Below are 16,037 nucleotides of genomic sequence, written 5' to 3' on the forward strand. Positions count from 1 at the left end.
GTGCAGAGGAAACATGGTTGTTAGTATTTCAAGTTTACATAAAATGAATCCATTGTGAAGGGAAGGATTTTAATTAAAAGTAGGTTTGAGTTCCATACAGAAATGAATTCCTTTAGGAATTCAAGTACAATGAAAAACTGTACAGCTCTCATTGAAAAAAAAAAAGCTCAAATTCAATTTGCAGTTTACATTTCTTACAGGTATCAGTGATAATTACATTATGATAAAAACAGCACCAAATAGACAAACTGACCATGCATCAGAGAGGGAGACATACAAAAGGCACACTTGCAACTTTCAGACTCACCAACCAAGCTCATTCAAACCCTCGCACATACACACACAGACACACACCTTGCACTCTTAAAAATCCCATTCGTCCTTTCTCCCTGTCCACAGTGATATAGGTCTATCTTGTAAACATTGACAAACTGAATTTGTCATTTGATTTAACAATTCTATGAAGAATAGTATTTAAAAGTTATCAAATTGTTTGAAAAGTTATATTTAACTGTGGTATTCATGAAAAGTTGAGCTGATCTTCTCAGATCAAGTATCAGACGTGTAACCAGGTCCTCATCTCGGACCCCTACATGAGTGGTCAGTCCATCTGTCTCGGTCCATCCTGATTTGTCCCAACACTTCAATAGACAGCATGCGCTGGGCATTGAATTCCAGCTGTATCATAGAGTCTTCCTCTTAGCATCTCCTCCCTGGCTTTGACTGACATCTGGACAGAAATAATACAGTTCTTGAAAAGTTAGTGAAGAGCATTGAGAGACACATTACAGAAGTTGGACTACAGATATAAATGAGTACATAAAAAGGCATGCAGTCACGAACAGACAAGCAGAAAACGGAGTGGGACCAAACGGAAAAAGACAACCCAAGACAAAGCACACCAGACACTTGAAAAGAGAAAAGGAGGGCAGGGGAGGGAGTAAATGGAGCAGGCTTTGAGGGTGGAGGGAGGGTCAGATTTTACCTGAGAAAGCGAGCTGCAAGTGAGGAGGCAGAGCAACCTGAGACCCTGACTGGAGACTCTTATACAGATCTGAGGAGACAGGACAAGGGAACAAGGAGGGAGGGACAGATTCCAACAAAACGGGAAGGGGAAAAAAGTGGAGAAGGAGCAAGATGGCGTAGAGGAAAAGGACAGGTGACAACAGCCAAACAGAGGAGGGTAAAGATAGAGAGAGTGAGAGACAGGTGGGGACAGTAACCAACACAGGATTGACATAATTTTGGTAGGAGTGCAGAAAAAGGGGAAAGGAGAAATTTGGGGAAACGAAGCAAACAAAATGGAACAATGTCAGACAGGAGAAAAATCACAATCTGACACACAATATGGTGATAAACAAATGAATCTGTAACACACAACACAAAACAAGGCCTATACAGGAACATTCAAACAGATAACAGCAAAGCAACCTACACAGTGCCTGCCTAAACTTATATTTCCTATCACATCAGAAACTTTCCTTGTTACATCATATTTAGCACCTGCCACCAATTTTAGATGTATGTGTGCTGCATGAGTTAAATTTCAGTAAAAAATGAGTATCCGTGTTTCTGGCCTGCGTGCATCACTCACTCTGGGTCAGGGTAGAGAACGATGCATTGCTACTGGCTGCAGAGCCACTGGCTGCCGCACTGGAGCCTGCTGCCCCCAGTGGAGGCAGGTTGAGCAGCGGAGGGAACTGGAAAGGCAGGGACACGGGCACCAGGCCCCCCAGCATCCCAAAGCCCAGGGGAAGAGACGAGGCTGAGCCGAGCAGACCGCCACCGCCTGCCGTGGAGACCTGAGCAGAAACAGGCCGTTAATAATCTTACAAGTTTAATACTTTAAAACTGCTAATTCTACATGTTAGAGACAGCAGCAACATCATAACTGTGTTTATGAGCAAAGTAAAGTGAGCAACACTTCTACAATCATTTATTCTGGTAACCCAGTTTACTTATTCTCAACCCCTTTTCCATATGTGACTTACAGTTCACCCAAATTACAAAAGAATATTTTCCTACCCAGAATAAACGCTCAGATCCATTCATTGTTTTTAATATTACTGCTACAGACAGCTGTTTGCAAGACAAATGGTCTCTTAAAGCTCTGCTATCCTCCGCTTAAGCATATGTGTAGTACCATAGTGTAAAAATGCATTAAAAACCTGACGCAAGTAGAGGTATGCGTATTAGCAAAACATAATAAAAGGACATTTTCATTAATTTCTCAAGGAATAATGCATGGATTTTCATGAAAAAGGTGATTTTAGGTGGCTGGTATCTATGAGTGAGTATCAAAGGAGACTGAGGCACGCGCTCTTCTGGGTGCCATTCTACCTACTGATGCATTAACATAAGCAGCAGAGAGAATTACGGATTACAGAGAACTCCTGTTTTCATAGTTTTCGAGAGAATGCTTATCACAATTTCTCAGAGTTATTTGGTTTGTGTAAGTATTCAAAACCAAAAGATATTGAGTCTATTATCAACTGATAAAAGCAGCGAATCCTCACAATTGAAAGTGTTTATTCAAATTAGCTGCCGATTAATTAACTAAATGCCAACTATTTCACATCTACAATAATAAATCATTATAAAAAAATGTCATTATTAGTGTACCATAGTGGTATGTAATCAAGCAGGTCCTTTTGCTGTATTTACTTAAGTTTGAGCCTTCTGCCTCCACCGATATATCTCAAACTGGACATAAGTGAAGGTCTCAAAACTTCGGCTAATAAAACTACATGTCTACATTCAAGTCAGGGTAAATTGAAAATGTAAGTGGTTCGGGTGCATTGACTCCTTAAAGCAACAATTTGTAACTTTCTGGATAACATTTGACTGTTAAATCTCATCCACAGGTCATCAAATACTGACGCTTTGCGTTGGTAGCTCAAGTCTGATGCCAACCCCAAAGTGCCAGTATTTGATGACACTCACTGGAGACCACGTTTCCCTTTTCAACCAATGCTTTTTTCCTGAATTATCAAAAAAACAACAGGAAGTACACACTACAGGTTACTAGTGTGGACATGCTGGCAGAACAAACCTGTGGCAACTGAGAAGAGACCGATGACGATGGGACAGACGCGATTGGCTTGGCCCCCTGAGGTGTCCCGCCCCCGGGCCTCGGACGCTGCCCTGGATTGGCAGAGGCCACTGTGGGGGAGGCACTGGATCCTGAATGCTTGCTTATGGATATGGTGTTAATAAGGCTGGTGTTGGTGGTGCTGTTGTTGTTGGTGGTCTTCTGGCTGCCTGGAGGAGTGTAGCTGCCTTGCCCCGGCTTGGTTGCTCCTCCTTGGGCACCTGAGAACGGCGGGCGGAACCCTGCTGGGCTTTTGGGAGTGTACTGGTGTATGTTGGGGGTTGCCTGAGACCTTGGGGTTATGGAGATGGAGGGGGAGACTGAGGTGGTAGTGGTCACAGCAGGGATGGGGGTGCGGGGGGTGAGTTTGATGATGGGCGGGACGCTGCTGTGGGTGGACTTGGTGAGAGTGGCGTGCATAGGGGTGATGAAGTTAGACTGAGGCCGGGGCTGGGGCTGAACTCCAGGGAGCGTCTGAGAGAGGGTGGGGGAGGGGGAGGATTTACTCTGCGGGGTCTGGGGAAGACGAGGCGTCTGGAAGGTTTTGGGGCTCACGTGTGAGGGGGATGTGAGGGTATGTGGCCGAGACTGAGGCGATGTGATGATGAGAGTGTCACCACTGTTGGCTTTATTATTATTGCTGCCTTTGAGGAGGCCAGAGTGGGGAGTGGAGAGCCCCAACTTAGATCCTGGGGCCACAAGCGGGGATGCAGTGGGTGGTGGACGTGGTTTAGGTGGAGATGCTGAGGCAGGCATGTTGGCTTTAGCCACGCCCACACCCAAAGTTCTCTGAGTGTTCAAAACCGAGTGTCTGTGTGCCTGCACTGTACCCTTAATCACCCCCATCCCATCCACCCTCACTGAGGGCAGAGGGGAGGTCACGATGGAGGGAGGCCGAGACAGAGAGGTGGAGGAAGGCGAAGAGGTAGAGATGTAGTGAGGTGCGCTGGAGCTGGGAGTATTGACAGAGTTCTTTTTCTGTTGCTGGATGACTGACGAGGAGTGGAGAGAGGGGGGGTTGGTGGTGGGCTTGGGTCTGTCCGGGGATGGGGGGCTGTCCCCGTGGGCCAGGCCCTTGGCTGCGTTGCCGAGGATGGCCAGGGCCTGGGAGATAGAGTCCAAGGAGGGAGCCGTCAGGTCCTCGTCGAGGGAATCGAGACATATGGGCTCAGCCGGTGACTGGGGCGGTCGCTTGGCAACCTGGGCTGCAGGGGAGGGTGTGGCCCTTTGAACCCACACAGCCTCCTGTAGGTACAGAAAATTACATTTACACATATTATATCATAACCTTACCACACATTTCATAGTCATATTAAAAGGACGGGGTCACAGTGTTTCAATATATCGCAATAAAGCCTAAAAATATTTTTAAGGTGACATTTCCCAACCCTAATCTCTACATTTAAAGACTTTCTAATGATCTAATCATTCCTCCTAACTTTATTTAATTTGAAAGCTGCATTCACATTACAAATACAAAATATTGGGCAGTCATGTAAACACAAACCACCATATTTTCAAAAAAGGTTTAAGGTTGATCTTAAAGTCAGAAGTCTGACCTTTGGCTTTGCCTTGGGAGTAGGGACCATCTTCTTCTTTGCTCTGGAACAAAAAACAACAACAACACAAGTGAGTGAGAACAAGCTGGACATTGGAGTCAATTATGAAGAAGTCAGTTCATAATAAGTCACATGACTCACGTGTAGCCTGTGAGGTGACCGTGAGCCATGGTGCTCTCTTTGAACAGCATCCTGCAAACAGAAATAAACATGTTGGAAATATCAACACAGCGAATATTCATGTAGAGGGATTTCACTTCTCAGCCAGCAAGTTAACATCAGGTGGGCGATTGTTGAAGTAATACCGCAGACACACACCTGGCCTGCATCCAGCCTTTAGGCCAGAGAGGTTTCACTTCGGTCTCCATGAAGGCTTTGAGGTAGTCTTCTAGAGACAGCGAGTTCTTGCCCTCCAGCTCATAGCAGCCCAGCTTCACCCGCACCAGGTTGCACAGCAACAACCTGGAAATCAAACATCTACAGTAAGCCCTCCATCACTCCACGTTATGTACATTTACGGCCACCTGTGTGAAAAGTGTTGCTCCCTTCCTCTATGAATCTGACCTGAGTTTGTCGTCCCAGAGAAACTTCTTCCGAGGGCCCATCACCCTCTTCCCTGGTTTCTCCTCGTCATCATCCTCTGAGCCGTTCTTCTCTCCCTCCTCAGACTGCTGCCTGTGAACACACAAATGGTCATCACATAGATACAGTGAGTGTGATAATCGAGGATTCAGGGGTCTGGAGTCGTGTCCTTACTTTGCCACTTTAGCAATGCAGTCCATGTTGTATCGAGCAATCTGCTCCGGCATCACACTGCACACTGCCAGTTTCAGCTTCAGCAGGGGCGTTCGAAGGCGGTCGTCCTGGGCGACGGGAATGAGCACAGTCAGAAATCACACTCGCATATGCTGGGCGGCACAACACTTGCTAAATATAGAATTGGATAACGGGCAGGTAGCCAGCAAACGCAGCACTGACACAACAATGACTTTGCTTTCACACAGTGACATTTAGACGCACCTGCCAGCTCACACTCTCACTAATGTTTATATCCTGTGAAATACTGTGTAACATAAGCCCTCATGTTACTACAGGTCCATGTGATGCATTACACAACATCAAGCTAATTAAATCATGTAGAGGACTGTTCATGTCTCCTTCCAAAGCAGAGACATAACGAGCAAACGACAATGTGTTCCAACTTGACGCAGCAACATTTTTTCGTCTAAGAATAATACTCCTCCCACACACCTGAATGTTGAGGCTGAGCTTCTTAAGGCGTTTGAGCAGAGCTTCTTTATTGCAGGGCACAAAGGCCTCCAGGTGAGAGTAGACAGCTGAACGCACCTCTGCAGGCTGCTCCTGAACCTGCAGCTCGATACTGAAACACACACACACAAACAGAGGATGATGTCAGAGATTTCCCCACAGTCACATTTGGTTTTTATGCAAATCTAATGCAAATCTAAAAAGGTACTCACTCCAGCAGGATGTTGTTCATGTCCAACGTGAAGAATTTCTTCCTGCCCTCTTCATCAAATAGACGGGACGCCTGTGCCAAGCGACAAGTGTTAAACAGACTAAAAGGTCAGTCCCGAATCAAAATGTTTAACGTCTTTGTCGGGATGGTTTTCTGCAGCAGTCACATCAGAACGTTATTTGTATCATAAATATTCGAAATAAGAGTTTCAACGATTATTCAATGAAATAATTAGTCGAGAAGAATATTAACCTTCCACTATGATGATGGTTTAGCCATTTTTTAAGGCATGCTCTGGTTTCACAATTGCAAGTTAATTTTTGCTTGTCATAGGCTTATAAATAATAAATCACAGATCCTTGGGTTTGCTTTGGTTGTTCAGATTGAACAAGTAATCTAAATCAGACATTTTGGCATCTAGAAAATAATATACACATTTTTCACTATTTTGGTGACATTTATAATGAGGTCAAAAAAAGAATCTGCAGATGAATCAGTAATAAACAAACAATTTTGGTTGCAGTCCTGATCTAAAACATGTGATCCAGTGGAACACTGAAGTTCGTACCGCTCTCAGGTCTTCGATGCGTTTTGCGAGTGGGCCTGGGAGTCCACTGGGCAGAGGAGGAGGAGGGGTCATCACGCTACTCTGCGACACTCTGCTGCCGCCTGCTTTATGTCCCATCCCGAACGAGCCGTTCTCGCCCTGCACCGGACTGGAGGGCTGAGGAGAGTCCAGCATCCCGAAGTCCAGGTCACCCATCATGTCCTGCAGTATGTCGTTATTGGCCGAGCCCAGCAGCGACATCACGGCTGGGTCGGCGGACAGGTCGGCCATGTTGCAGTCGTTGCTGCCGGCAGCCTTGGGGTGGGTGTTGAGGAGTGCACTGTTGGCGTTGGGCACTTTGGTGGTGGCTCGTGGCAGACCAGCTGCAGCGATGTTCTTCTTGCGCATCTCCTCTTTCTCCCTGGTGAAGCGACGCAGCATGTTGGCCAGGTGGATCGAATCCTTCATCAGCTTCTTCCTCTTTTTCTTTTCTGGCCGATGAACATTCAGAGCTGAAACTCTGCCAGGACAGGAGAGACAAATAGAAGAAAGACATTCAACTAACTAGCAGAGAACAGGTAGTGACTTTAGGAATTAATCTGTAGTGATTAACTTGTTGGGCGCGTACTGATGGGAAGCCCTGAGGAAATATTCTATACATGGAAAATACTAGCGAAACAACAAACTTGAGATGAAACACTGAGGAAAAATTAAAAGCTCACCCGGGCTTTGGTAGTTTATTCTTCCTGGGTTTCTTTTCCTCCAGAATTCCACCATCTTGCTTTTTGCGACGTTTCTTTATAACCCGCTCCTCACCGTCTTTCATCTTCTACACACAGGAGCAAAACATTTGGTTTATTAATACGGTACAACAACAACAGTCAGCTTCAGACATATTTGATTATTTCATGTGTACAGTCTGCCTGTATGTATCTCAATATTGTGTTCTTACCTTGAAGTGATTATCCTCGGTGCCTGCATTTTCTCCCTCAGAGTCCGATGCTGGTCTGAACTGCAGCGTGCCCGTATTGATGTAGAAGCCTCCGTGTTTTGTGGTGAGTGAAGCCGGTACCAGCTCGTCGTACTGAGGCCAGGAGAGAAGTATAATTACTGTTAGTTTTACTCTACTACTGCATGCCTGTAGGCAGTGCTTAGAAAAACAACAACAATTACACAGTTATTATCCCAATTTAGTCTACATCATAATTAACTTTATGCACTTTATATTCATCTTTGCCGACCACTGTTTCTGTAGTTAGTATACAAGATTTGTACTAACAGAAAATGATACATGTGCCATAAAACTGCAACTTGGGAAAACCAAGCTGCAATTAACCTTAACAAAAAGCAACACAAGACTGAAAATTCTGTTTCCTAAAAGCTTGCTCAAGAAGTTTAATCTCTTCTATTTAACTTTTTTAATTGTATTTTTTCCCAGCAGTAAGTATCTTATTTCCCGTAACATTAATAAACAAATAAATCAAGCAAAAAAGACAACTTAGTATTGTTCACTGGAGTGAACTTAATTTTGTTACCTTTGTTACGTGCGTGATTAGTCGACTACTCAATTAAACATTGCTATCCTCACTCGTCAGCACCAGAAATACCAGTCGGTTGGGCAGTTTTAAACGCGTAGCATATTTGACATAACTTGCACTGCAATGTCATGTCCTTGTTATCAAATGTTTATAAAAAACAAGCAGCTGTTACTAATGTTACCAACACTGGTTAACTGTTGCATCTAAGGTGTAATATATACAAGTTTTATTATGGACAATACTTAACCTTATAGATTGAATTGTAAGTAAAAGTATTGTAGAGGCTTTGGATTTTATTCATTTTAATTTTCACTTTGAGAATACAGTATGAGTAATACAGAAAGAGAAGTGTTTGTGCTTACAGCCTCTGAATTGTCTATGAAAGGGTCGGTCTCATCATAGCCGTAGCCGATGTCGATGAGATCCTGCATCCTGTCCTTTTTCTTCTTCTTTGGGGCAGCACCCTGCAAACAGAGGGAAAACACACAGACCACAAACATGTAAAAAATAAACATTCAACATCCACACAGTTACAGCTGTGATAACATATACACATATCTAGGGACAATAACACTCACATATTTGCTCTCAAATTTCCTGGCCAGCGCCTCCACCTCCTGTCTCTCCCTGTCATCGTCAGCAAAGGGGTCGGTGGGGTCCAGGGGAGGAGCGAGTCCTTTGGGGACCGTTGAACCTGGAAGCTTTACCTGAGGAAAACAAGGACAGTGTCAAAATCATCAGTCAGGGGCACTCCACTAATTGTACACATCAAAATCAGTTTCACGAAGAGCATATAAAAATAGTTGTCCAAGTTCTGTTTATGTTCTGTGTTTATGATTACAAGATTACAAGATTACAACTAGATAGAGTTCACGTCAACATCAAAGTTTTAATTTCAACTGGGAAACATATGACTTCCTGAAAGCTCTGATATATCCATCTTGGAGCTTCATTATACAGAAGTGCCTGAATATCTAGCTGGATATGGACACCTCACATCAGCCAGAGTAAATGTAATGGTTATTATAGCGTTATACAGGGTTGTTCCGATACTGAAGAGAAAATGTCTCCAACACTGCCCAACACTGATCCAATACCACGTAATTTTATTATTAAAATTAATAATTTTCTGAACAAGTAGCTAATATCAATGAACGGAAAGCAACATACATGCAGGGTTAGAATACAGCTGTTAAAAAAATATTCATTAACTGTATTTTTTTTTTAAACAATATCAGCCGATACATTAAGTTCAGGTATGGGTATTGGAGAGGAAATAATGGTTTCGGTACATCTCTAGTGTTATATCAACAATGCACAGCCTTTATAACAGTCACTCGACTATCTCTAATCACACAACTGACTGCTTGCAAGGCGTAAACATGAGAATTTTTCTACCACCAATCCCACATGACATCTAGCAGCATTTACCAGGCAGCAAGGGCCTGAAAGGGGCACTCTGTAGTTTTTGTTTCAAATTTTAATATTTACAATATTAATGAGGTAATATTACAAACTCAGATATATCTATTTTTTCCATAACTGAATAACTTTAAAACCAGAAAAGTCACATATCAGGATATAACACATCATACATATGTTAACATAATATATCATGTTTCTGGAGTTTCTACATGGGACTAAAATGCAATATATAAGCATCTGCCTTACAAATCTTCTGTCTCTCCCAACTAAGTCACCAAATGTTTTGAAAACACAAAGCCAAAGTTGCTGCATTACCCCTTTAACATGCAACTTTTCATTATAAACTGATTCATCTCCTGTCTTACTCTTCTCTATCCAGACCTTTTGTTCGGGTCACAATAAATAAATATTGAGCATAATAACAGTAACTGTTGAGTGCAATATTAACTCCACATGTGCACTCTGAAGTAAATAACAACATGTCTCAGAGTGACATCTCAGCCTCACACACTAAACAGTGCAGCCCTCCTGAAGTGATGCCAGCTTAGGCCCCTCCTGTGCACACCATGGTGCCTCCTGTGTGTCCCCTCTGTCCTAACCTGAGTGAGAGTTGAGTTGACCAGCTCGCCGTAGTTGAACTCCGCGGACGCTCGTTCATTTGGCTCGGTCAGAGGGAGGTTGAGGCGGACGGTAGGTTTCGCCTCCCGGGTCTCGGCATCGCCTCCTTTCGTGTTACCGAACGGACCTCCGCCACCTCCTGACCCGACCGCCGCGGCACTTCCACCTCCATCTTTCCCAAAAGTGATGTCGACGGCCTCATCTTCGCGGCGGCGTTTCTTGCTGGACTCCGGGGTCGGCGGCGAGGTGTTGAAGGACGAGATGGTGACGAACGGCACTTTCCTCGGCTCTGCCATTTGACGCTCCACGTCCGACGACCGGGCACGCAAAACGGGGAGCGCCGCACTCCTGTGAGCCGCCGCTGGCTGGAAAGCTAAACCTGGAGACGGTCGACAAGTAGAGCTAGCTAGTTGCTCTGCTAGCTAGCTTCCTCAGAATGAGTGCTGCAGGCAACACAATTACTTTTATCTCCTCTCAGCCCGTATTAATCCATATAGTAGTATCCCTGGCACCGACCCCGTCACCTACGAGGGACTTAAACAGTGGGAAATCGCAGTTTTGATTGCTTCCATGAAATTGGTTGTTAGCTACCGCAAGGAGGATTCTGTAGTAGCCATCTTGATCATTATTATCATTATTCAGTGGCTGGGCGTGCGTATGAAAAGAAAGCGGAAGCCGGGGAGGAAAGGGAACAGCGTTCGTCCAATGACAGAGCCGGAACACGCCCACCTGACAGACTACCGCGAACGTGCAGGAGATGATTGTTCTGAACAGGCGGGATGTGCGGACCCTGAACGCCTCACGACTGTTTACTACAATGAGAAATTATACTGTTGTTAATGTTGGACGGGCTGTCTGCCCTGGTTGCTCTTGAAAGCGGAAAAAGAACACTTCTAAGGAGGTTCACTTCAAAATGATGAGCTAAAAACACCCTTATTATGAGTTCACAACATAATTTGACCAAAACTGTATCATTTCAACGTGTGCAATACAAATCAAGTATTTGATCTCACTTAAAGGGGAACTGTGTAGTTTCAAAGAAGAAATTATGTATTCTCTGTTGCAGATGCATTGTTTTAATAACACAATAAAGTTAAGTGAAACTCAAACTCTGTGGTTTTACAGAAATAAGAATCGATACACGCATTTAGTGTCACCGCTGCTGAAGTACAAGCACAGATGCAGTGTCTCCAGTAGTTCCCAACCTTTGGCTTGTGGCCCTGTAAAACTAACCCCCAATGACCCCTAAATAAAAGGTTCCAAGTTTCTATGATGGGACTACTTTATGGAAGAAATTAGCAAATTTGTAATTAAATTAAATTAACTTTTAACAAAAATTAATGATGCCCATTATTTTGGGGGGGGGGCTGGAGAGAAAAAAAGCTAAAACTTTATGATAACGGTGATATAAGTAAACAATCTTGAGAAGGAAAACGGTTTTCTTCACTCCGTATAGTCATTATTGCACTTCTAGTGAGAAATGTGTTTCTCTTAACGTAGGGATAGCAAAGTGGAGTAGTGCGATTCATGAAATCATTGTATATCCCTAGGAAACATTGGAAGTGATTATTATTTAAGACCTTGCAAAACACCATCACACTACAGATTTTGTTTGCTCGGGCCGCATTCTTCTTGGTCTCAACAATGGATTTCACCTGTCTTCTTTTAATGCCTCACTCTTGTTTTTCTAAACATTTTCTTACAAGTACAAATGGCAGTAAAAAAAAAAAAAAAAAAGTACAACTGTTACACCAAGAACATTTTAAAGTTGCAGATCAAATCTACATTGATTCTTGCTGGGCTATGATAAGCCCTTTGGTCATTGTTTCCCCTTTTTATGTTTGATGTTTTCTAAAGTTGGCAGTGAAAGTTTTGGCTACAGCTTCTCAAGCTTGGAAAAAAAAATTCACTAATAATTTTAAAAAATAAATCACACACCCACTTTGTCATTTCCACTAGTCTACAAATTAATGATCGTCATATTTTGATCCATCACATTCAGTGTCTATCAATGACGACTGAACTTGCAAAACACGTTGGCTGTAACACTCCACTATTGTTTTATCATCTTTATCTCAAAGTGTCAGCACTTCATATATGCGTTTCAAGTTAATCAATGGCTTGTAATCCTTCATTCTGCAGTGTGGGAGGAGCTTAGCCATTAAAGTCAGAGCCACAAACTTTCAAGGGCTTATGTAACATTCAGGGCTAATTAAAATGTGTCAATACATCAGCTATTAAATCCACTCCTGCATTCATAATAGTGCTCAATAAGGAAAGTACAGGAGCAGCCTTGCCTCACATTTCGGGCTGACAAAACACCCTGTCCTACACCAATAGTCAGCAAATCATCTATTCAACTTATAAATGTAGTTTCATCTCTTCTAGTCACCTCATTTTATTACAGCTCAAACAAAATACAGCAGGTCTACACTATAGCATTTCCTTAAAAAGCATGTTTTATGGAGGGACCCAGCTCTCTACCATGCTGAACGCATTATTTCAAGTGTCACAACTTCCACTGGCTTTATCAATTAGCATCCAACTGCATTTAATATGAAAACATTGCAGTTTTAGTGACCTTCAGTAAATTTCAAATGAATTAACAGAGCAACAAAGTTCAAGTGTAAACAAACACTTTTATTGATGCCAGAGTTGATGATTTAAGACCAGTCAGAAGTGGCACCACCCCAGTCAGATGCCTGAGCAGTGGGGGCAGTGGACCAATCCTCTGTGGCAGGCTGAGTGCTCCAATCCTCTGCAGGGGAAGAGAGAAAAAAAAATAATAATAATCAATTATTGGAATCAATATATATAGATTTCAGATTCATTATAAACTAACCAGAAAATACTTCACCTGTCTTGACAGCTGGAGCCGCTGTAAGAAAGTAAAAGCAAAAGTTAAGTGACAAATAAAAAAAGGTAAACATCAAATTGCAATTTTGGATAAAAAATAAAGTTTACTCACGAGCAACTGTACCAGCAGGGAACTGCTGGATGGGTACAGATGGCACAGCAACACCTTCAGACCAGTCAGCCACCTCAGGCTGGGTGAACTCAGCTGCAGGAGCACTCCATTCACCCTGGAACTCTTCCTTTCCAACAGCCTTCTCAGCTGCAGCCTGTTCCTCCTTCTCAATCTGTGTTTAAAATATGCATGTGTATTATTGAGTGCAAAAAATAAAAAAATGTATATCTCCCAAGGTGCATTGCATGTGCCTTACCTCTTCAGGATCCCTGTAGAAGTACAGATCAGGCATGACTTCCCATGGGTGCTCCCTGGAGATGGTTCCCCTCATTCTGAGCACCTCCCTGGCCAGCATCCACCACATCAGACCCACAGAGTGGTGACCCTGCAGCACAATCACAGATTAGCTATGGATAAACACGATATACAATATATACCTGCTGTGGCTACATCTTTTATACTTTATAATATCTACAGAGGACATGCAACAGTTTGACTTTGTGGCAGACATCTACACCCGTCCCAGAGTGGTTCAGAGAGGGCAAGTTAGAAGTCAGGCTTTTTTATTTTGCACACATCCTACACCCTGCACAGCACAGACAGGACAGCGCCGGGCTCTAGCTGTGTGCAAGGATTTATTGATACACAGCAAACATTTCAATGATTGATTTTTATTCCGCTCGTCTCACCTTGTTGTTACAGGGGATGGAAATGTCCACGTATCTCAGTGGGGAGTCGGTGTTGCACAGGGCAATGGTGGGGATGTTGACATAGGAAGCCTCAGTCAGTGGCTGATGGTCAGCACGGGGGTCTGTCACAATCAGGAGGCGGGGCTCTCTGAAAGCTGCCTGGATCTGATTGGTGAAGGTACCAGGGGTGAAGCGGCCGTGGAAGGTGGTGGCACCGGTGGCAGAGGCAAACTTCAGCACTGCTCTCTTTAGTGCGTAGAAAGAACAAGTTGCAATCAGGATCCAAGTTAAATTCTGCTGATTATTTACATTGGAGAAATTTAATTGTGGCTCAAGTTGCTATCAAACGCCAGTCATGGGACTGCAGTCCTCGTGGTGTCAGCGAAAACCCAGCCAGCTCACTCTCGCACACTTCCGACACCGGAACACCGACATCAGTGCCCGGCTTTAACAGTGTGCATATTATAGTTAATGTGCCAACATTCCAGTGTCTAAACTGGCAGTCGGCAGACAATTAGGACAATTCAGATGTCAGATCAGATTGTTTACCTGGCCAGTGTTCCTGGAGGAGATGACACACACATCAGCTGGGTTTTCAATGGCAACAATAGCCCTGGCTGCCAGAAGCAGCTTCTCCCAGGTCTTCTTCAGGTTAATGATGTACACACCTGGTGATTGAAAGAAATTCAGTAAGTTATAACTCGATTGGAGAGCCCTGAAAACATCTTTATACTGTTTAATCTCATGCTCATGTCACATCACACTAAAATCTTGCAACATATTCCACCACTCACCGTCACTTTTTCTCTTGTAGACATACTGGTCCATCTGGAAGTCCAAGTTGGTGCCTCCCAGGTGGGTTCCTGCAGCCAGGAACTTCAGCACATCCTCCTCCTTCATTTGAAGGACATCCAGACCTCCGGACATCGTGACCACTTTCCCTGCGTTACGAGTTATATGGGAGAGCTGGGAAGAGAATGAACGGCATTGGTTAGTTCATGCCAAGTTTGTGACATCGTGGGTGTGTACGCAACAATATTAGTCCAAAAACTAGAATTTTATGATCGGGCAAACTGTACAACAATTGATTTCTTGTTCAGGGAAGTCATGATGGTTGATTACTAGAAAAACTGAAGCTGATGAGGCTTCACGGTCTTGCTAAAAAAGCGCACTCCAGCCCGCTAAGAAGCATTAGCTTAAAGCATCCGCGTTACAGACGGGCATTAAAAGCGTAGAACCTAGCTACAAAGAAATATTTATTTATTTTAACTCATTGTTACATCCCTCATGGCAGATATGTACATTTATTTCAGGTAATACTATTAAGTGTAAACAGTATTTATACTCAGGCGTGAGGGGCACACTGCTGGATGAGCGCGTGTCAGATGCTAGCAAGTTAGCTTTCGTATTAGCATCATATACTTTGGGATAATTTAGGACGATAAAGACGCTAAATATACGATTTATCCGGCCCTGAAGTGTGTTTAATATTCAACATATCATAATATCCCCTCCTGGGCCTCATTTAAAGGCATATTACCAAAATATATCCGTTAAAGAACTCACCACGAAACAACGCCGTATGGAAGTCTGACCACACGGTGAAAAGAGGACGATGGGAGGAAATGACGTAGTATTTATACCAGATTTCCAAGCGTGTGATTGGTCGGTTAATGTGAATGGGGCGGGCGAGTAGTTCTGCCAGTTGGCCACCAGGTGGAGCCTCGGGCCATGTGCTGTCATGATCGGAGCGGAGGTAACTCGAGGCCGGAGCGCGGGTCGGATGGGTATCCCATATTAAGACAATGGGGATGGAAAGACCATATTAAGACAATGCTGAGACGCTGATTTCTCGGTGAAAGACTGACCTTTGCTGCAACTATATTTGCAGGAGATAAGGAGTCCTAGGCCAAGGGGACATAATGTGTACATAATGACACAGCGAATTGAGAAATAATTTCAGATGAAAAGTGTCTAACGTGCAGATAGTTGTGTATGATCCTGTAATCCTGGAAGGACTCATTAGCAGAGGCAGTTGTGTTGGGAGACTGAACAGACTCACAGGTAGATCAGTTGGTCCATTGGCAATGGTGTGATCTAAAAACTGGGTTTGGATGAATGT

General features: G+C 43.7%; 2 protein-coding genes and 1 non-coding gene across 4 annotated transcripts; all 3 read right to left on the reverse strand.

Moving 5' to 3' along the window:
- Positions 1 to 52: 52 nt before the first annotated feature.
- On the reverse strand, positions 53 to 10,844 carry ubn2b (ubinuclein 2b). Of its 2 annotated transcripts, XM_073494187.1 has the most exons (17): positions 10,240 to 10,844; positions 8,794 to 8,922; positions 8,578 to 8,679; positions 7,630 to 7,761; positions 7,400 to 7,506; positions 6,699 to 7,197; positions 6,132 to 6,202; positions 5,902 to 6,031; positions 5,407 to 5,513; positions 5,215 to 5,325; positions 4,969 to 5,112; positions 4,792 to 4,842; positions 4,651 to 4,693; positions 3,053 to 4,336; positions 1,595 to 1,802; positions 986 to 1,054; positions 53 to 730 (listed from the first exon to the last, which is right to left on the reverse strand). In XM_073494187.1, exons 1-17 carry the CDS (start codon positions 10,552 to 10,554, stop codon positions 684 to 686), a joined length of 3,549 nt encoding a protein of 1,182 aa, XP_073350288.1. In that variant the 5' UTR covers positions 10,555 to 10,844; the 3' UTR covers positions 53 to 683. The 2 variants fall into 2 exon arrangements, with proteins under 2 accessions (XP_073350288.1, XP_073350289.1); XM_073494188.1 differs by lacking the exon at positions 986 to 1,054.
- Positions 10,845 to 12,877: 2,033 nt separating this feature from the next.
- Positions 12,878 to 15,537, reverse strand: rpsa (ribosomal protein SA). Its single transcript, XM_073493840.1, has 8 exons — positions 15,482 to 15,537; positions 14,710 to 14,881; positions 14,465 to 14,583; positions 13,916 to 14,161; positions 13,483 to 13,611; positions 13,227 to 13,398; positions 13,116 to 13,136; positions 12,878 to 13,016 (listed from the first exon to the last, which is right to left on the reverse strand). The coding sequence occupies exons 2-8, from the start codon at positions 14,840 to 14,842 to the stop codon at positions 12,922 to 12,924; spliced, it is 915 nt and encodes a 304-aa protein (XP_073349941.1). The 5' UTR covers positions 14,843 to 14,881; positions 15,482 to 15,537; the 3' UTR covers positions 12,878 to 12,921.
- Positions 14,238 to 14,377, reverse strand: LOC141020300 (small nucleolar RNA SNORA62/SNORA6 family). Its single transcript, XR_012180827.1, has one exon. It is a non-coding gene; the product is annotated as a small nucleolar RNA SNORA62/SNORA6 family (small nucleolar RNA).
- Positions 15,538 to 16,037: the final 500 nt, after the last annotated feature.

The sequence above is a fragment of the Pagrus major genome, chromosome 23, assembly GCF_040436345.1.
Source record: "Pagrus major chromosome 23, Pma_NU_1.0".
NCBI classification, from domain to species: domain Eukaryota; kingdom Metazoa; phylum Chordata; class Actinopteri; order Spariformes; family Sparidae; genus Pagrus; species Pagrus major.